The 21,780-nt window shown below is 41.3% G+C and overlaps 1 protein-coding gene across 4 annotated transcripts in view; it reads left to right on the top strand.

Annotated features, from left to right (window-relative positions):
• Window positions 1-1,013: 1,013 nt before the first annotated feature.
• The window catches only part of DAPP1 (dual adaptor of phosphotyrosine and 3-phosphoinositides 1), a 57,750-nt gene continuing 36,983 nt past the window's right edge, over window positions 1,014-21,780 (top strand). The window contains exon 1 of one of the 4 annotated variants that reach the window (XM_055434663.2): window positions 1,014-1,280. In XM_055434663.2, coding sequence (XP_055290638.1) covers window positions 1,180-1,280 — 101 coding nt within the window. In that variant the 5' untranslated portion in view covers window positions 1,014-1,179. The remainder of the gene's footprint in view (window positions 1,281-21,780) is intronic. The other 3 variants (XM_055434664.2, XM_055434661.2, XM_055434662.2) reach the window with 3 other exon arrangements.

The raw sequence follows: 21,780 nt of genomic DNA, 5'->3' as shown, positions 1-21,780 counted from the left end.
CTGCTATCTTGGTTTCCTATAAAGCAGTCTCCTCAAACTTTAAGGCACTCCAGAGTCAGCTTAGGGAAATTGTTCAAATGTAGATGTTGGTTCGGAAGTGCTGGGATGAACCCAAATGCTACATTCTAACAAGCTTCTGGGGATGCTGCTGGTCTTCAGACAGCACTGGGAGGAGTGATTTATAGAGCACTGTGGCGAACCCTGATTGAGCTGGGTGTCACAGGAGGAAGGGAGAGAATAAGAGAGAGACTCTTTCCTGCAGGTTCCTATAGAGAGTATGCGGGAAGCAACCTATGTTCTTTGTTCCTTTATTACAGTACTTTGTCCACTTCCCCAGGATTCAGAGTGATGACAGTTTCCCTTTAGAACTTTTAGGCAGCTGGCATTCTCTTCCCATGAGACTGGACACAGAGCAATACCAGATGTGAGTCACCCAGGGAAGGAAGCCGAACTCAGAGATTCTGGGAGCTCTAACCTGCCCTCTTAGCTGGGCACCTGGCTGGCCCCCTGAAGCTTTTCTACTTCGTTCTCACTTAATCCTTCTTCCATGGAGGAGCAATAATTATCTCTGAATCACGTTCAACCTGAACATCAAATGTATGTTGGAAAGCTTGAATGATGGAAACAGAAATATTGAGAAAGTGATAAAAATCAGACTTTAGGACAGAAGCTAGTGGTTCAAGTCTGATTTCTTTACCCCCTTGAAAGATGTTTCTGACCTAGAAGCTACCTCCGTGTTTCTTGTGTGTGAGACAGAAGGCAGGGGTGATGGAATGCATCCCCTACAAACCAGAGGCAAACAGCTTTAAGAAAAATGATGGTTTGGCCTCGCGAGGAGAGTCGGAGTTACCAGTCAATCTCAGTTGGAGTACTTCCATCTTTATCTCCTTTGACAGTAACCGCGTGTTGCGTGCAGCAGTGTGGGCGTCCTCAGGGGTGTCTACCTAACTTTGCATGTTTCCTGACTGACACAACACTCCTGCCAGTGTCTCAGGGCCGGGGTGGTGAGTGTCAGTGGGAGGAGTAACAAGTTTCACTTCCTTGCTGGCTGGAGACTTGCAGCTACAGCCGGCTTGGGTCTCACCAAGGAGGGGAGACTGTGAGGAACAGCAGAGCCCTCCCTCTCTGCCTCTTACCCAGAGCAGCTTGGCAGGGGCTTCGTGGACGTGAGGGGCGTGAATGGGCAGAGCAGAATCTCTAGAAGGGAAGATGAGCACCCAGGATCCTTCAGATCTGTGGAGCAGGTCGGATGGAGATGTGGAGCTGCTCCAGGACTTGGGGTAAGAGGGCAGGTCCCCTTCTCCAAGCGCTTCTTGGGGGAACCTTAACTCACTGCTCCCACCTGAATGCTCAGCTTGATGAGTGATTATCCTTAGTACTGTCTCTCTCTGCCTCCCCAATCTGCTATCTTTTTACTTAAAGGACAGTACATAGTCACCTCTGTGTGGGGCCAATTCCACTGTGAAAGCATGTATCATCTTTGCAGATCTAAAAAATAAGTAGGTGAAGAAAATGGGACAAAAATAAAATATTGGACATTCTTTGAGATTACGGACAGAATTGGGGTGTGGTCACTGATGTTGCTGGGTTTCCTTCTTGTTATTGATCTGGTTTATAAATAAACATGCTGTTCAACAGTTCTGAGCTCCAAGCTGTGAAATAAACAGAAAGCCTAGACCCTGCTGAAAGGGAGAGGGACTTTTTCAAAAGAGAAAGAATGAGGAAGTGTGTGCAGCCGTGTCCCGTATGTGTCTCTTTCTCCCGGCGCTGCACTTGTGACCTGTTGTATGCATGCATGTCTGGAAGGGCAACTTTGAGCCTTTCAGATACTAACCATTCAGGAAGGGGATAAACTTTCTGCTCCAAACAGGCTGTACATTTAGGTAGGTTAAGTCATCATAGTCCTGTCTTTAGAAATGGACCAGATGAGACAGTTCATCAGGATACTTAATAAAAGAAGCAAGTATTGCACAAGAGAAGGGTGGGGGATTTCCTAGAGAAACTGCTCCTTTCCCCGGATGCACCAGGAATAGACTGGCGAGGCTGGTTTTGACACCTGTGATTCGAAGCAAGCCCTGCACCTGCTGTCCTGCTAAACAGCTCTGATCTTCACAAACACCCAGGGCAGAGGACCTTTACTCATCTCCATCTTACAAAGGAAGGGAACAACACCAAAGGGACTGAAGCAGTTCCAGTGGCCACCCATCAATTACGAGTCAGGTTTCCAATCTGCCAGGTCTGTGTTCTTAATCAGAGAAAAACTAAAGTAGGGATGAACTCTCTCTCCATGAAGACTGCAGAGATTGTATCTTTTGGAGTTGTATTACTATAAGAGTTCTCAGCAAGTCCTGTCTTTATTACTAGATTTTAAACTTGAGGCTTCAGAATTGAACTCTACCTTCATGAGGTAAGTCAGACATAACAGCTAGACTTTTCAATAAAGGAAACTCCCATTATGGGGAGCGGAGTCAGAGCTCCAGGACACTTCTAGCCTCCTGGACCAAATCCCCAAACAGCATAGGTAAAATTCCCCCTGAGCATCCAAAATAGTCATCACAAAGCCGAGGCACGAAAGTGGGAAGCTGGGCTCTCACTTAGATCTTTATTAATTTATTAAACTATCATTCTTTATGCGATGGGTTGTCTAGATTCCCAGCCCACAATTGGTAGGAAGCCCCAAAGGAGAAGAAACAAAAGAAATACTCAGCTCTGCTCCCTTAATTCAACAATCCTTGAACCTAGACTCTGTGATTGAGTACCCTTGGCACTTGATGACAAAGATGAGCTAATGCTGTCTCTTCTCCCCACCTTAGAGCCCATAGCAGGAAATGACTACAGGTAAAACCCACAAGGAAACAGGTGTCTTTCCTCTACATGTGGAGATGGACATCCACTGCAACTCACAGTTACCCCCAAAAGGTGCTTTTATGTCCAGACCTCTATATTTCAGGAGGCCTGGAAATGCCTTAAACATTGGAGGCTGGTTTCTGTAACAACAAGCCAGCTACAGTTGTCTAGGGAAATTGCTCTCCAGTTCTGTTTCTTGACCTTGGCCATGAACTAGAATAACCTAAGGAGTTTAAAAAAATTCCCTGCCCAGGCCACCCACCAGACAAATGGCATCAGTGTCTTGGGAGGTAAGCATTTTCTTTGTAAAGTTTCCAAGTGATTCCAGAGGGAGACTGAAGTTGAGAATCCCTGCACAGAACAGAAATCCGGCAGAAGCACTGAGTCAGTGTGCCCTTGTTTTTCATTTGTTGAGTATGTACATGAGGAATCTTAAAGCCATGAATAAATAGATACTGACATTTCATTTGTGGGTTTGGGAGCATTTGTTTACCAGTTTTTTACAGATCTATTTAACAGATCATAGAATTCACTCATTTCTAGTGTACAGTTCAATAATTTGCAGTGGCTTTAAAGAGTGCTACAACCATCACCATAAACCAATTTTATAACATTTTCATCATCCTGATAAGAAACCACAAGAGCATTTTTTGTTTTTTTAATACTCAGTGTTGGGTTAATATATCACCTGGCTGACAGATGGCCCTGTTTCCCAGGTATAAATACTCTGACCATGGGCATTTTCAAGCTGCCAAAAGTTTAACAACAAGCTTACAAAATTCCTGAGAATTTAATAATGGACTTGAGCTCTTGTCCCTCTAGGACAATCCTGATTCACTTCTCGTAGGTCATAGGATCTGAGAAAAGTTGAAAATGACTTGTCTCTGGCGGAATTCTGAATAAAGTGAAACTTCTTTGAACCCAAAAGCTACTGGTTAGGTAGAATCTACCCACAAGTGGGATGTAGAGGCTCAGTGATGTCTCACTCTTTGCAACTCCATGGATTGTAGTCCACCAGACTCTTCTGTCCTTGGAATTTTCTAGGCAAGAATACTGGAGTGGGTTGCCATATATTACTCCAAGCGATCTTCATGACTCAAGGATCGATCTAACCTGTGTCTCTTGCGTCACCTACATTGGCAGGCAGATTCTTTACTACTGTGCCACCTCAGAATCCAGCTACCCCTAAATTCTAATTAATTCAGTTTTTCAAATGCTCCCTAAAAACAAAATGATTTAATGCAGTTGGTAGATAAAAAGGGGCTGATTTTATTGCCTTCATTTTAAAGTTGTTTTTAAAGAATTATTTGAGAAGTTAGGTAGATTCTTAACATTTGTATTTTTGATACAGACAAACAGATAAGGTGATGGTTAAATTGAAGACATGTCATGAATTTTTGTTCTTTGGTCCCTATTTTCCTCTGGGCTCTGGAATCTGTCAGCTATGTAAATTAAACCCTGAATTGCAGCAGCTCCATCCCCTGCCTTTCTAGGACACACATGATTTGCACAGAAGACGCGTTTATTCTCTCTAAAGTACCTAAATCAAGCAACTTGGATGCAGTTCTGCGTCTCATTTTGAGTGTCAGCCTAAAAACATTTTTTTCTTCATCCTAAACATATTCACGCAGCTAGAAGCAAAGGGGAAATAACACAATCTGCAGTGGTTGCTCAGCTTCACTTACACACCAGCTGAATGGGGTGTGGGGAGGTGGGAAGGGAGGGGCAGTGGAGGATAGTCCGTGTGAAGGAGAAGGTGGACAGGGAACAGAGTGCAGGCTGTGTGAGGCTTTCAAAATTAAGTGATGGAGAAAGGAAACAAATAATGACTATTTGAGACACCACCTAGGGAACAAACTAGGCTAGAATTGCTAATCAGTTTCGTGTTGTCCAACTCTTTGGGACCCCATGGACTGTAGGCCCACCAGGCACCTCTGTCTGTGGAATTTTCCAGGCAAGAATACTGGAGTGAGTATTCCCTTCTCCAGGGGATCGTCCCCATTTAAGGGCTTCCCTGGTGGCCCAGACAGTAAAGAATCTGCCTTCAATGCCTGAAACCCAAGATTGATCCCTGGGTCAGGAAGATTCCCTGGAGAAGGGAATCGCAGCCCACTCCAATATTCTTGCCTGGAGAATTCCAAGGACAGAGGAGGAGCCTGGTGGACTGCAGTCTGTGGGGTCTGAAATGAGTCAGACAAACAAAGCAATTAACAGTTTCACTTTCATTTCAACCATTTAAAATTCCCACAATGCTTTTATTATAACAGAAGTTCCTACAAAACAACGGAGGAATGGTGAGGGTGTGTAGTTTGTTTAAGGATGCTCCCTTGTAAACAGTATAACTATAGACACAAAAGGGATACGGTGAAATAAAAATATTTTAGGGTATTTTAAAACTAAATATTCATGGGGACTTCCCTGGTGGTCCAGAGATTACAAGGGACGTGGGTTCAATCCCTGGTTGCAGAACTAGGATCCCACATGCTGTGGGGCCAAAATGTGAAAAGAAAATAAAAAATTATTCAAATTATCTAGTCATACATATTCCTTCAAGTGAGAAATATAGTAAATATTCCTTTACAAAATATTCTTTTGTTACATATATATACTTTCCCAAGTTTCAAATTTGATAAGAAAGTATCTGTGTTTGGCTGTGTTGGTCAAAGTCAAGAAAGTAGAGTCTAAGCTCTGGATATTAAAATAAATTCATTAAAAGGTCTCTCACTTCTCACCTCTAAGAGAAGGTTAGACCAGATGAAGGGTCAGCAAACCTTTTTGTCAAAACCCAGGTTATAAATATTTTAGACTTTGCAGGCTTTGTGACTTATGCTTCAGCTACTCACATCTGCCCCTGCGGGGTAAAAACAGCCATAGATAACACAAAAACAAATGACTGTGATGGTGTGCAAACACGATGTTATTTAAGGACCTACCCTAAAATTTAAATTTCATATAATTTTCATGAGTCACAAAATATTCTTTTTTTTTTCTCCCCTAACTGTTTAAGCATAAAACTCCCCTTGGCTCACAGTTGAAACAAAAGCTTGTACCTTGGCAGGAACTGGCCCTCAGATGGTGACTTACTGACCTAGGGAGTGAGTAATGACAACTAAAGCAAGTGCTCACCGCAAGCAGGCGTTTTGCATGCACTCACTCTGTACGATACTGATGTTCCAGCTCCGCATCCAAGGAGACTCATCAGCAGAGCAATCAGACTGCCTGGCAGCCTAGAGAGTCTGGGTCCCCAGTCCATGCTTATCCCATGGAACCAGGTTGTTCTCCTGTTCTGAGAGTCACGTGCCAGCCCCAGGCCACTCATACCATTTAACCTTCACAATATCACCATCAGAACAGTGTGATAATGCTCATTTCATAAATGTAGGAGGTGACTTCAAGTCAGTCAAGTGAACTGTTTCTAGGTCACAGACCTCGATGTTGGTGCCCTGACAGTGCGTAGGAACTTGCTCCAAAGCTGCTACTCCTTCCACGAGATGAAAGAAGGCAAATGTTCTAAGATGGCAAGTAGTCATTGCTGGATGCTCACCATATACCAGGCATTATTTTAAGCCTTTTGCTTGTGTGACTTATTAAATTAACACATCAATGTGGGATAGATACTACCACTTGCGTCATTCTTATTTGCAAACGAGGAAATGAAGGACAGAGCTTTTATTAATATCACATGCCCGAGTTTACAAGCTCACAAAACTTCGAATCCAGGAGTATGGCTCCAGAGCACACATTTTTCTCCACTAATATAACTTCCTAATTTCTGTCAAACTTCTCTCTTTTTACCTGCACTATTACTGCTAGTGAGAACTGAGGGGAAAAAAAAGTTCTGTGATGACTACCACCAAAACATTTTTTTTTTTTTTTACTAAAAGACATTATTCTCTCACATTCTTCATATAATAAATATGCACACAAAGTCAGATTAATACGTTAATTCATCAGAACTTTTAAAACTTGAGGGTAGATTCCTTTCTTCTAGGCTAGACAGATTGAGTAGGCTAAAAAAAACATGGTAGAGTCAAAGCTTTAAAGGAACCTGTTTACTTGATGCCACGTAGAGCAATGAAGCTTGTTCCTCTTCTGGCACAATTCTGTAATCTTGGACTCTAAACATGAGGGTGATCCTGTTGTGGCTGAGCAAGAGTATGTCACTTGTAGTGCAGTTTGACCTCTGCTTGAAGCAACCGCATTTCCTCTTTGCTTGTTGTGTTTCTGTTCCTCTGTGGGTAACGTTGCCTTCCTCCTACTTACATGCGGGAGTCTGGCCGCACAGGTTCTCCACACTGAGTGGGGTCACTTTGTCTGATTCATTCTCCCTTCTGTCCCTTCACAGAGCCGTCTGTGGAATGATGACATTATGCAAGGCGGTGTGGGAGAGGCTGGCAGTAAGGCCATCCCCTGGAGGAGCTAGAGTGCAGAGGCCAGGGAGTGCCGGTGTGGGTGGGCTTAGAAGGCAGGGTAGAGGGGCCGGGGCTTATCACTGTGTCGACGCAGGGCACACGGCAGATGGCCGCAAGGAAGGCGAGCCATCGGATTTCTGTCAGTGGCAGGCAGAGAGAGGGGCATTTTCTAAAGAGAAAATGGCTTGAAGAACACAGTAGAAGTGGAAAAACATGTGGATATTCAGAAAATGAAACCATCCACATGGGCTCGGACCCTCCCAGACCTGGGACCCAGTCATTACTCAGCGCTCAGCCTGACTCTGGTCTCCACCTCTGAGAGGTGCACTCCATGAGAACACTGCCACCTGGCTGTCCTCGTCTGGTTTCTAGTGTCATAACCTTACCCTTTTTTCAAACCTCGGTTAATTTCTTGTTCCCACCAACTCCCTCCCCACAACTGTCCCATCAGCTAGGATAAATTCCTGATCTGAGCCCACACACTCTGGCTCCTGCTCCCTGATGTGGGCCCGTATCTGAACCCTACCACAGCCGGGTAGCTGAGTCTTAGCTGTCGCTTGGTCACCTCCAGGCTCCCTGTAGTCCTGTGCCCCCAGCTCCCTGCCCACTAGTGTCTGCTCCCATTGTCTCTTGTTAGAATTGCTTTGTTTAAAAATCTTTAAAGTTTAAAAAGCATAAAGGCAAGAGTTCAATTTGTTTTGAGAAAAATATAGCTATGTCAGACAAGGTTACTTTTTGGAGGCATGTGCCGAATTACTTAAGATTAAAGTGCTGTGATATCTGTAATTTACTTTTAAATGTTCACCCAAATACATAGGAAGAAAATACGGCAAAAAGTTAAAAATTATTTTACCTAACATATGGGTATTATTTAAATATGTGGGTGTTATTTATACTCTTTTTCTACTTTCTTATATATCTGATATTATCCATCACAGTTTGAAATAATAATAAATGCATTAATAATTGAAAATTTGGGGAACAAAGAAAAGCACCCAAAATGACATATTAGTCACCTTCTCTCCAGTCTTTCAAAAGCGGTTTTCTGTAAACACACACAGATGGAATTGCGGTCATACCATGTATATAATTTTGCTCTGGCTTTCTGGTACCGTATATCTTCTTCATCTACTTTTGGTTCTTTCTCAAAGTGGATTCTGGCTCTGGTCTTTCCTCAGGCAGCCTGTTTCTCTATTTTAAAATCTGAATATTTAGACTGGTCCAAATTCCAGAAAGCCTTATAATAGATTAGGAGTTTGGACTTCGGTCAAACTTCATTTGACAGTATGGAAATATTGAACATTTACAGGAACATGGAATTGTGTGGCCACCATGCTTTGTTTTGGGATAGATTAATCTGGGAGTTGAGCATGATGCATAGCATTGAGTTCAGAGCCAAGAAAGCTAACGAGTGAGGGAGTTTACAGATCTGTGAAAAAGAAACTAGAGTGAGGACTTGGGAATAGTAAGGAAGGAACAGGGGTGAAGCCAGTAATTCCTCTGAGCTAAAAACAAGGGATTCATATCCAAATAAGAATGAGTTCTGCTTTTGTATAGTTTTTCAAAATGACATCAAAATTTTTTTGGCAGTCTTAATGTCATGAATGTCTTCTAATTCATCCATCGTTTGCTCTATCATTATAAAAATCTAAAGTTGCCTGGGTCTCATTTTACCGCTCATAGCATTCTGACTCACCACCAGTCTTGTCTATGTTTTGGATTAATTCTCCACATAGTCTTAGAATCATTTCCAGATGATGTCAGTCCTAAGGCCCTAAGAGGTTTGGACATCTGCTCCAGGCTGAGCACTGAGTACTCTTTTTGACAATGAGCAACCCAGGGGCAGGGCTGTAGGTTACACATCTTTGTCTATTCCATCCAAGCCCAGCACTTGACAAAGAGCAGATGTCTAAATATCCGAATTGTCTCAAGTTGGGTCAAAACCAAGACAAGAACTCAAGGTCCCTGACTTCAGTTTTCGTGACATCATCACGAACCCTGGTGATGTATTTGTATATATTACCCTCAGACTCACTCAGTCCTCTTAACAAATGGTTTATCTGCTGGGAAACATTGACCTTGGTTGGAATCATCATCTAAACAATGAAATAGACAGGAGATAGTGAAACAAGGATCTTTCTTTTTTTACATTCCCTGAAAATTTGGGACTTTTTTCCTATAGATCTAGCTTCCTGAAAGTGGCCATCTCTGTCTCCTGTCCCAGCCCACAATGGTAGGTTGTCAATGGCAACTACAGTCTGAAGACAATTACCCTCCCTGAAGCAGCATTTCATGATGTTTAGGTTGTAAGGGTAACCAGACCAAGTGCAGAGTCAAGCTTGCTTCCACTCAGATATGAGCCTTCTTGAGAGAGCCTCTAGTTTGGGATGTCTGCCCAGTCATTCAAGTCCCCCTCCAGCTCTTATCCAGGAAACAGTCTTTCTAGTCAGTCTCTGAAATTTGGTTCCCAAATCACACATTCCCTGATCCCCAGCCACGGGGAGAACAATGATGCTCTTTCAGTGTTACAGCCGTTTGTGCGCACTGCAGGAGGACCTGGGGACTGGACAGGATCTCTGCTGGGATGAGATGCACTTTGCACTCATCCCCACCCTCCCCATTCCTGGTGGCTCTGCCCTAGGCTCTCACATGTCTCTGATCTTCCTGGGTCCACTGACCCAAGTCAGGCTCTGTGGATCTGAGTCCTTCTGTCACTTGGGGTTCTTTACTTCTGTGTCCTGGATCACTGTCCTGTGTCCTGGATCACACTGGTTGGGTCTCTGTTAGTTCCTATGTATTTCTGGCTACCTACGTGAGCCTCCACATGTGCCTTTCTTGGTCAGTTCAGTTCAGTCACTCAGTCGTGTCCGACTCTCCGCGACCCCATGAATCACAGCACGCCAGGCCTCCCTGTCCATCACCAACTCCCGGAGTTCACTCAAACTCATGTCCACAGATTCAGTGATGCCAACCAGCCATCTTATTCTCTGCCGTCCCCTTCTCCTCCCGCCCCCAATCCCTCCCAGCATCAGAGTCTTTTCCAGTGAGTCAACTCGTCGCATGAGGTGGCCAAAGTATTGGAGTTTCAGCTTTAGCATCAGTCCTTCCAATGAACACCCAGGATTGGTCTCCTTTAGAATGGACTGGTTGGATCTCCTTGCAGTCCAAGGGACTCTCAAGAGTCTTCTCCAGCACCACAGTTCAAAAGCATCAATTCTTCGGCGATCAGCTTTCTTCACAGTCCAACTCTCACATCCATACATGACCACGGGGAAAACCAGAGCCTTGACTAGACGGTCCTTTGTTGGCAAATTAATGTCTCTGTTTTTTAATATATTATCAAGGTTGGTCATAACCTTCCTTCCAAGGAGTAAGCGTCTTTTAATTTTCTAGCTGCAATCAGCATCTGCAGTGATTTTGGAGCCCAGAAAAATAAAGTCTGACACTGTTTCCACTGTTTCCCCATCTATTTCCCATGAAGCGATGGGACCAGATGCCATGATTTTAGTTTTCTGAATGTTGAGCTTCAAGCCAACCTTTTCACTCTCCTCTTTCACTTTCATCAAGAGGCTTTTAGTTCCTCTTCCCTTTCTGCCATAAGGGTGGTGTCATCTGCATATCTGAGGTTATTGGTATTTCTCCCGGCAATCTTGATTCCAGCTTGTGCTTCTTCCAGCCCAGCGTTCCTCATGATGTACTCTGCATAGAAGTTAAATAAGCAGGGTGACAATATACAGCCTTGGCGTACTGCTTTTCCTATTTGGAACCAGTCTGTTGTTCCATGTCCAGTTCTAACTGTTGCTTCCTGACCTGCATACAGGCTTCTCAAGAGGCAGGTCAGGTGGTCTGGTATTCCCATCTCTTTCAGAATTTTCCACAGTTTATTGTGATCCACACAGTCAAAGACTTTGGCATAGTCAATAGGGCAGAAATAGATGTTTTTCTGGAACTCTCTTGCTTTTTTCTCTTGCTTTCTCAGTCTCCAGGTCTCTATATCTCTCTTTCTACAATTCTTGGCTTACGTATTTCTGACCCTTTGTGTCCCTCTGTGTCTCTGGATTTCTGAGTCTCTGTCTCTCTTTCTGGGTTTCCACCTCTGAGAACTTCTTGTCTCACTCCTCGGGTTGCTTCAAGAACAGGTCTGGCCTGGTTTCCAACTCCCACAGAATTATCACACCCCTCAGTCTGTTTCCTTTTAGCTGGGCCTTGACTCCACGAAAAAGCACTGGAGGCCCCACCATTAGTGCATTTTGTGACCAGAGACATACTCTGGCTCTGTCATCACTCAGGTATGCTTCCTAAAGCCTGGGGCAGCTAGCAGCCCCATTTAGCTCTGCTACTATCATTTGTAAATGTGGGCATTTAGAACGGCAATGGACAATGCCTCAGACCAGCTGGTTCCATCACAGAAACTTCCTGATTGGAAAGACTGTGGTGAGTCTTTCCACAACTGCCCCATGTATCACACTATGATACATAGAGCTTTCAAACTTCTTTGCCAAGCCTCTGCTTGGTTCTGTTTATTTGGATGTGATCCTTTGCCATGATCAATGGAAAGATGAGCCACATCTGTGAACAGCAGACTTAACGTGCTTGTGTGGACAGTATCACATTGTCACATAAAATATGCCACAGCCTGACTATGGTACCAATTTCACTACTGACATCTTCTGAGCTTATAAGACATTTTCTTTTCCTTAACCCATGATTTCTGATGGCCAAGTGCTTCATTTTTTCAGAAATTCAAAGTATCTAACACTACTCCTATGAAAAAATGAATACAAAAGCAATCCCATGGAGTGACTCAAGCACAGAGGATGAAGTAGCCTGAATTAAGATGGCTCAGGTTGAGATTGCCTAATAGATTAATTTTTTTGCTGTTCTATCGTCATTGTGTTCAGAAGGATTCTGAGGCCATGCATAAGCTTAGCAAGAAAGAAGACAGACCAATGAGCTATGTTATCCATGGCCGTAAGAAAAGGAGAGTGCAGAGACTTCCCTTGTGGTCCAGTGTTAAGACTCTGCATTCCCAATGCAGGGGGCTGACTCCATTCCTGGTCAGGGAATTAGATCCCACATGCTACAACTAAGAGTTTGTGTGCTTCACTAAAGATTTCAGATGCTGCAACGAAGATTGAAGATCCTGAGGGCCTTAACTAAGACCTGCACAGCCAAATAAATTAAAAAAAAAGAAAAGGGGAGTGCATCATATGTTATGAATTTGCCTATCTTTGATCTAGAGAGTTCCGAAAGTATGTCAGAGCCATTCAAAAGTGAGAATAATTTTCAGAACTGTTTCTTTTGCATTCTAAAGCTTCTCAAATATAATATATTTAAGTTTTTTATTAAGATAGCTTGCCATCTTACTTTTTGTCTAAAAAGAAATGTTTGTCATGAACACGAAAAAAAGTGAGCGTAATTTTGAAAATGAATAAAAAGTGAAAATTCTCTAAAGAAGAGTGCTTTTGTTGGCTGCTCAACTCCAGAGCCTATAAGCTGTTTTCATACAAGCAGGAATTTCTATTACTGTTTTGGGTTAAAATATATGTCCTCCTAAATCTGAAGGGACAGAATCTTATTTCTATGTCACTTCTCTTTGGCAGGAAGAGGGAAAATAGTTATTTAAATATGTGAATAATCTGTAGACGTGAGTTAGGAAGAAATTTTCTCCCCAAGATGTATATAATCAAACCCGGATGTATGGCTCATGTTTTAACATGCAAGACTGGTTTCTGTGTCCGCTTGTCCTTCCAGTGTTGTTTTGCATCATTCCTCAATATAGACCCTCTGTTCCAGGTAGGCATCGTGTTTTCTATAGACCCATTCATATGTCAACCCCAGTGCCTTTGCTTGTGCTGCTGCTCCTGTTGGAATGCTCTTTTCTCTTACACTTAACGAATTCTGTATCTATTCTTCAAGTTCCAGCTCATGGTCTTCCTCCTCCGTGAAGCTTTCCTTGATCATTTCATTTCCTCAGGAGCTCCCCCTTCTATATCATTTACTGCCATATCACTAAGATAGCAGCTAGCTGGGGATTTTTTTTTAAATTAAATTAGCCACAGACCTTTCTCTTTTCTTCCTAAGTACTGTGAAGCTACTTAGTACACTCTTTGCTCTCTTTGTCTCCCTCTTTAATACTACGTACAGTACACTCAAACCATCAAGATTGTTGAAGTGAATTAAAGTTTTTAGGACCAAGAGTACTTCAACTCTGTGCTTCTCAAACTCTAAACTCATACCAATCATGTAGAGCTCGTGATGAAAACAGATTATAATTCAGGGGGTCTAGGAATGTGAATGTGCTAATGTGAATTCCTAACTAAATCTCAGGGCTCTGAATGACAAAAGACTTCACATTGTTTTTCAAACATCAGGTACAACCCAAGCATGTCCTTAAAGTTAATTTAGTGGCTCACAATCAATATTTGTTAAAAAGAAGTAGAAAAGAAAATAGTAAACAGCATTTAAAAGGATAGTAGTGTTTCCTATAACACTCTTTGGGGTTTTTGTATGTATGTTTATAATGTAACTGTGTATACACACACACAGATACAAAGTTTACTTTATGCTGTTGGTTAATTCAAAGAGCTTGAAAGCTTGTCTTTCAAAGGACAGAGCAGAATGAGAAATAATTGTATTAACAAATTAAGTTAAGACAATTAAACTCAAAGGGATAAGAAACCATGAAGCCTCCAGTATGGTGGGGCAGTTTCCCAGAAGGTTCTAGCACGAAGGGCATTGGAATGAGAGAAGAGGCGGAACTGAGGATGGTGTTTCTGGATGGAGCCCATCTGTTTTGTCTGTGGTTGAGCTTATTTCCTGTATCTCACTGAGAGGCAGCTATGAAAAGGCTTTAGTGGGCCGATGTTTCCTGATTTGTTAATGTATCATGGAAGGGATAACGCCACAGTTTACTTCAAGGCCCGCTGTGGGTTTGAATAAGCCCAGTAAAATTATTCTTTGGAAGTTTAGTAAGCTTTTGTTGACTCTATTACCCCTGAGCCATTTATGACAACATGTGGACCTTGGGAGAAAAGAAAATACAACATTGTTTCAAATGTGTTGTTGTAAAGAGTAGTTTCAGGCTCTTTTTCACTTCTTCAGGGACAATGAGACAAAACTTATTTTTTGTAAGTTTCTGGAAAATGAACCTTATCCCAAACAGCAGAGGAGTTGTATTCCCAGCAACCAACACAATGTCTAGAATATTCATAACTGTTGTTGTTTAGTCGCTCAATTGTGTCTGACTCTTTGCAACCCCAAGGACTGTAGCCCTCCAGGCTCCTCTGTCCATGGGATTTCCCAGGCAAGAATACTGGAGTAGGTTACCATTTTCTTCTCCAGGGGATCTTATGGACCCAGGGATCTAAACCTACACCTCCTGCATTGGCAGGTGGATTCTTTACCACTAAGCCACCAAGGAAGCCCCATGTATGTTGTATAAATTGCAGAGATTATATCTTGCTCTCTTCTGCAAAAGTTAAAGAATCATATAAGAGGTTTATTAAAGAAGTCAATGTTCCAGCATGAAAATAAGAGAGTTTTCCTACCAGGTGTTATTATTAGTCACCTTGAGAGATGAGAAAGATGGAGGTTGCTACTTGCACGGGGTCACAACCAATGTGTCAGAAGTCACTGGGGCAGATGGACTCATCACTGAGGAAATGAGTGGAGATAAAGGCGTGCTCTTGCCTCACAAAATTTTCACAGCTACTGCATGGGTGTTTGTGAGCCAGGTTGACTGCTTATTAGCATTCTTTTTCGCTTGGCAGTTCCCAGCAGGAAAAAGGTTTTTTATTGCACTAAATTCTAAAAACGTCATTTAATGCAGCTGGCGGAGATGTGGGAGAGCCACAGAGGAACATGACTTATTTAGGGGTTTTAATCAGCAGTAGGTCCAGCGTGAATCAGCAGTGTGATGCAACTATTAAGAAACGAATGCAATCTTGGGTTGCCTTGCAATGTACCTGACAGCTGGAATAGGGAGATCTTCTGGGCTTTTGGTTTGCACATCAAATCTTACCTTGAAGACCGATTTTAAATATTTGGAAAGTATTCAGTGGAGATAAGTTCTCTGGGTGATCAAGGGACTGAAAGTCTGTCATAAAAGGAGAAACTGAAGATGATGAAAACAAAAATGAGAACATTTTAAATGCTTTTAACTATTTGTATAAGTGACATCTATATAACTCCCAGAAGTAACTTTGAGACCATCTGTTGAAAGCTGTACAGCAGGAAACAGTAAACTGATGTAGGCAAGGGTTTTCTGGCCATAAATCATAGAAGTATGTACAGGTTTGCCTGTACAAGTAGTGAGTTCCCTGTTACTAGCAATATGTAAACAAAGATTGATAAGAATCTTATTAGGGTTTAGACTTTACTCACACATTGTACAAAAATTAGAAATATAAACCAAGCCGTTGGAGATTAGGGACTAAATGTAGCTTTTATTTACTAAGTCAAACATTTTAATTGTTTACTCTAAAAAAGAAAAGCAGATGTGACTTTTATAATCACCAGAAGTGAGTTTACTGTGAAGTCAGTGAAGCTTCAGCTTCAGGGCCTCTGTCTTGCACAGACCCTAGTGAGGTAATTAAAATAAATGCATCAGTTGGAAAAATATTTAAGATTAGTCCCTGAGCATTAAAATTTTAAACACCCTTACAGCTCATTTATGAAAGAAATTTGATAGAGGTTCTCAAATTTTCCAACAATCCTAAAAACTTCATTATCAACATCACATTATGAAGTTGAAAATAACTTTTCTCTGCTATCAATAATTTAAAAAATTATAGGTGAAAGACAATTATTCTGTTCTCTCTATAGAAAATTACAGTAAAACATTGTTTTACATGAAAAAATAACTAAAGATGATATGGCCAAAATTGTAGAGAAAAAAGTATGGAGGGGTGTTAAACAGGTATTTAATGAATATAAGTTGTTTTCTCAGTTTGTCAGCTTTTTATTTTTTTAATTTGTGATATAATTGACATATAACATTATATTTGTTTCAGGGGTACAACATAATGATTCAATATTTGTGTATATTGCAAAATGACCACCACAATAAGTTCAGTCAACATCCATCACCACATGGGTAACAAATCATTTTTTCTCGTGACAAGAACTTTCAAGAGGAAATTTGGACTTTTTGATATTCTTTATTCATTTTACTACCCTCTCAACATGCATCTCCAGCATTTACCAATCTGTTCTTTATATCTGTGAACTTGGTGTTTTGTTTGTTGTTGTTTTATTTTTTCTTATTTTTCATAGTTAAATGTTGGTGTATTTCATTCTTTTTTAGTTGAAATATAGGTGGCACAGTGCTAAAGAATCCGCCTGCCAATGCTCAATCCCTGGGTCTGGAAGATCCCCTGGAGTAGGAAATGGCACCCTTCATTCTCCGCTATTGTTGCCTGGAAGATTCCATGGACAGAGGAGCCTGGAAGATTCCATGGACAGAGGAGCTTGGAAGATTTCACGGACAGAGGAGCTTGGCAGACTATGGTCCATAGCGTCACAAAGAGTTGAACATGACTGAGCGACTGAACACACACCCACATATAGCTGACATACACCATTATGTTAGTTTCAAGAGTACTACATAGTGACTTGATATTTGTATACATTATGAAATGATCACCACAGTAAGTCTAGTAACCATCTGTCCCCTACAAAGTTCTTACAATGTTATCACTGATATTCCTTATGCTGTATATTACATCCCTGTGGCTTATTTATTTTATAACCAGAGGTTGCTGCTACTGCTGCTAAGTAGCTTCAGTCGTGTCCGACTCTGTATGACCCCATAGACGGCAGCCCATCAGGCTCCCCCATTGCTGAGATTCTCCAGGCAAGAACACTGGAGTGGGTTGCCATTTCCTTCTCCAACCAGAGGTGTGTGAATCAGGTGTAGGCAATTAATTAAACCAGAGGTTCATTTCAGTTCAATTCAGTCGCTCAGTCGTGTCTGACTCTTTGCGACTCCATGAATCACAGCACGACAGGCCTCCCTGTCCATCACCAACTCCCGGAGTTCACTCAAACTCATGTCCATCGAGTCAGTGACGCCATCCAGCCATCTCATTCTCTCAGTTCAGTTCAATTCAGTTCAGTCGCTCAGTCATGTCCGACTCTTTGCGAGCACACCTGATTCACACACAATCCTTTCCTTTCTGGAAACTATACACTTGTTTTCTGGATCTATGAACCTGTTTTGTTCTGTTTCGTTGGTTGTTTTGTATTTTAGATTTCCCATATAAGTGATATCATACAGTATTTGTCTTTTTTCTGTCACAAGGCCCTTAAGGTCCACTCATGTTGATAATGGCCAGATTTAACTCTTTATGGCTTAATAACATTTTCCTTATCCATTCACCCATCAATGGACATTTAGGTTTTTTCTGCCTCTTGTCTATTGTAAATAATGCAGCAATTAACATTTTTTTTTTTTAACATATGTTTTCTAATTAGTGCTTTAATTTTTTTCAGATAAATACCCAAGAGTAGAATTGCTGGGTCATATAGCAGTCCTATTTTTAATTTTTTGAGAAACCTCCCATATGTTTTATATAGTGGTTGCATCAATTTACATTCCCACCAACCTTTTTTTCCACATCCTCACCAACACTGGTTAGTTCTTGTCTGTTTGATGACAGCCATTCTAACAGGTGTGAGGTGATATCTCATTGTGGTTTTGATTTGCATTTCCCTGATGATTAGTGATGTTGAGCATCTTTTCTTATATCTGTTGGCCATCTGTCTTCTTTGGAAAATGTGTATTCAGATCTTCAGTCCATTTTAATATTGGATTGCTTTGGGTTTTTTTTTTTTTTTTTTGCTATTCAGTTCTTTATCTAGTCTGAATATTAACCCCTTATTGGATATATGATTTGCAAATATTTTCTCCCATTCAGCAGGTTGCTTTTTCATTTTGTTGATGTCAGCTTTTAAAATTTGCAATCTATTATGATCTCTTACTCTAAATAGTTTTTCTCTTTTGATAATTTAATATTAATTTTTCTTAAAGAGACTTCCAAATTTTACAAGCTTCAAGTCCCTTAAAATTTGAATCTTCCATCTAAAGTCAGAATAACAAAATAAAACCACTTTAAACACAGCCCCAGTTACAGGAATTTTGGCCCAGGCAATCAGTACTCTATGTAATGAGCTGTTGTGTATGCATTTTAAGCCATAAAAAGCCCTGTAGACACCAGCCAAGGTACAGTCAGCATCCAGAGCCACGCATAAGATAGCATCAATATCCTCCCAGCTTCATCTCACCATGCCTGGCTGCTGCCCTCGGGCACTCAACTGGATGTTGCCCACCCCACTACGCAGGGCTCTGACCTGGTACATACCTGGTGTCTGCCTGCTTCCTGGCTTTTGCTCCTCTTATTCCCTTTGCACAGATAGCTCCCTGAACAATTGTTGCTCCAAATTCCACCAGACTTTAAATAGAGAAAAAGTCTCTCTCTCCCCCTCTCCATCCAAGTACTAGATCACTTCCAGAATTCAATAAACAGTAGTTGAATACGTACATAAAATAAAATAATTAATACCATAAGCATTAACAGGGCCCTGGAGGTTGGATTAAGGTAGAAATACTGTCTTCTCTTTTCCAAATTTTAGTTAATTAATATATGTATGTATGTATTCTTTATTAGAACTAAATTAGGAAAATTTAATCAAACTAAGAACTCTTAACAATACTCTCAATCATGGTTCTTTCCATTAAGGACCATTCTTATGAGTTTGGAGTATATTTTATCAGCTTCCTATTTTGTGCTTTTATGTACTTTTATATGTGTATGTGTTGTATTATTTGGAGGAGATGAGAGAGATTTTTCTTTAAGTGGCTTCATACTGTACCTGATAGTACGTTTTGGGATCTGTCGGCTCTGACATGTGTGGACAATAAGCATTCAGTGTTTTCCCATGGGGGTGCAACTGGCATTCTAAGCGTGACAATTCTCAGTTGCTCAGAACTACATCAGTCTTCACAGGGTGGTAAGCATTTTGGCATTCCCTCGTAAAGTGCTGGTTGCACCCAACCTTCTGCCCCAAGCATTTGGTGACCAAAGCACTCTCACCTTTCCAAATTCTGATTAACTTATTTCTTTTTTTCATAGCTTTAAAAAAAACAAACTGGAGGATAATTGCTTTACAACGTTGCACTAGTTTCTGCTGTACAACGATGTGAAACAGCTGTAAGGATGCATATATCCCCTCTCTCTTGAGCCTCCCCCCCAATCCCACCCCTCCAGGTTGTCACAGAGCAGCAGGCTGAGCTCCCTGTGCTGTACAGCAGCTTCCCCCAGCTGTCTGTTTTACACATGATAGTGCACATATGTCAGTGCTGCTCTCTCAGTTCACCCCACCCTCCCCTTCCCCACTGCGCCCACCAGTCCATTCTCAACGTCTGCATCTCTATTCCTGCCCTACAAATAGGTTCATCAGTACCATTTTTCTAGATTTCATGTATAATATATGTCTTAATACTAGATATCTGTTTTTCTCTTTCTGACTTACTTCATTCCTTGTGACAGACTCTAGATTCATCCACATCACTGCAAATGACCCAGTTTCGTTCCTTGTCTGATTAACTTTTAATAAAATCTCATCCTCTGAGCACTCAACTTTATCATCTCACTGTTGGTGGAAAATTAGGATGGCTCCTAATTTTTGCTCACAAATGCTCTCCGGTAAACATCTTCATTCACACTTCCTTCTGTGTACTTGTGTTTCACTAATTAGACATCAGAAGTGGAGTCACTGGTCATGTGGGCATGTCCAGTTATACTAGATATGTAAGTTCCCCTCCAACTTAAACACCTGCCAACAGTAGATGATAATATCCATTGCCCCTAAATTCTCCAATACTTAATACTAACCAGTCTGGTGGATTAAAAAAATACTACATTATTGTTTTAGTTTGCATTTCTCTGATTAATAGTGAGACTATATATTTGAAATACATATTTTCTCTTCTGTGAATGACTTTCATTTCCTCTTCTGTATATGTACATATTTTAATTCTTATTACATATGCTTTGTTACCAGAAAAAAAGCACAGTTTTAAAATAACTTGTGTGTTCTTTAAGGCCTGCTTAGATGTTGGGCCTTTCAAAAAATGGCCTTGATCTTTACTCTCTCTTGGGTGTAGGTCACAAAGTACTTCTCTTACCCTCTTGACTAGGTTAATGGTTTCTTGAAGCCCAGCCTGGGTTTTTATTCCCTTTGACCTGCGTAGTACAATGCCTTGCGCAGATTTGTACTCAATAGATAAAGGTTTATAAAGTCGAATGATAGAAAGTAGAAAAGGTTAACTATGGGAAAACTAGTTTTCAATCTTTTGATCTTTTTTGAAAAAATTGTTATTTGTTTGTTGGTTTGTTTTTGGCTGTGCTGGGTCTTCGTTGCTGTACTCGGGTTTTCTCCAGCTGCGGTGAGCCGGGGCTGCTCTCTAGTTGCAGTGCATGAGCTTTGCAGTGGCTTCTCTTATTGTGGGGCTCAGGCTCCAGGGTGCATGGGCTTCAGTATTTGCAGCGCACAGGCTTGGTTGCTCCACCGTATGTGGAATCTCCCTGGACCAAGGATCAAACCCACATCCCCTGTGTTGGCAGGTGGATTCTTAACCACTGGACACCAGGAAAGTCCCCAACCTTCCACTCTTTATGAACACAATCTTGAACCATCCTTACCAAAGATGGACATATTCCTACAAAGGATATGTAATGCTGTTTGGCTTTATAGTCACTTCCCTGAAAGATAACCTGATCTAAAGTTTCTGGGAAATGATGCTTAACTCAATGAAGAGAGGAAGTTTAGGCATTTGTGGAAGAGTTGTTTGGGGAGTGAAGATCCTCATTGCCATGCAGACATGGTGAAGTGTAGGTGGCTGCCTGGCAGGCTCTGTCTTAGATTTGCCCGGGCCCAGGACTCCATGAAATCTGTGATAGCCATGCTGACTCTACCAAGCTGCTACCAAGAAATGGTACCAAGAAATTAACAACTCTACCAAGAAGTTAACCCCTGCGATGTTCCAAATTACAGCACAGTGTAATGCTTTATATTCAAGGATTCAAGGATTTCTTATGTGCTTATGATATATAGTTACTGTTTAAAAGATTATCATAAAAAAGTTCTCAACTGGGACTTCTCTGGTGGTCCAGTGGTTAAGAGTCCATGTTGCCAATGTAGGGAATGTAGGTTGGAATCCTGGTCAGGGTAGTAAGTTCCCGCAAGCCTTACAGCACAACCAAGGGATTTTAAAAAACAAACAATAAAAACTGCTGTCAAGATGTAATTATCAGAATTCTATAAATGCTTTAAACAGACATCATTAGATCTTATTGAAAAGAATTCCAATGTATAATTCTTTAAATTTTAGAATTTTGTTGCTTCAGATGAGTAATTTATTAACTTAAACAGAAATGTCCATTCAAAATATAGTTATTGGCAACATGCATTTAAGAACTTGTGACCTCATAAGGATTTCATTTATCAAACAAATTAG

Source organism: Moschus berezovskii, chromosome 5, assembly GCF_049115385.1.
Source record: "Moschus berezovskii isolate FMDL1 chromosome 5, NW_MosBer_1.0, whole genome shotgun sequence".
In the NCBI taxonomy this organism is placed as follows: Eukaryota; Metazoa; Chordata; class Mammalia; order Artiodactyla; family Moschidae; genus Moschus; species Moschus berezovskii.
This window is presented reverse-complemented; position numbering and strand designations above follow the sequence as displayed.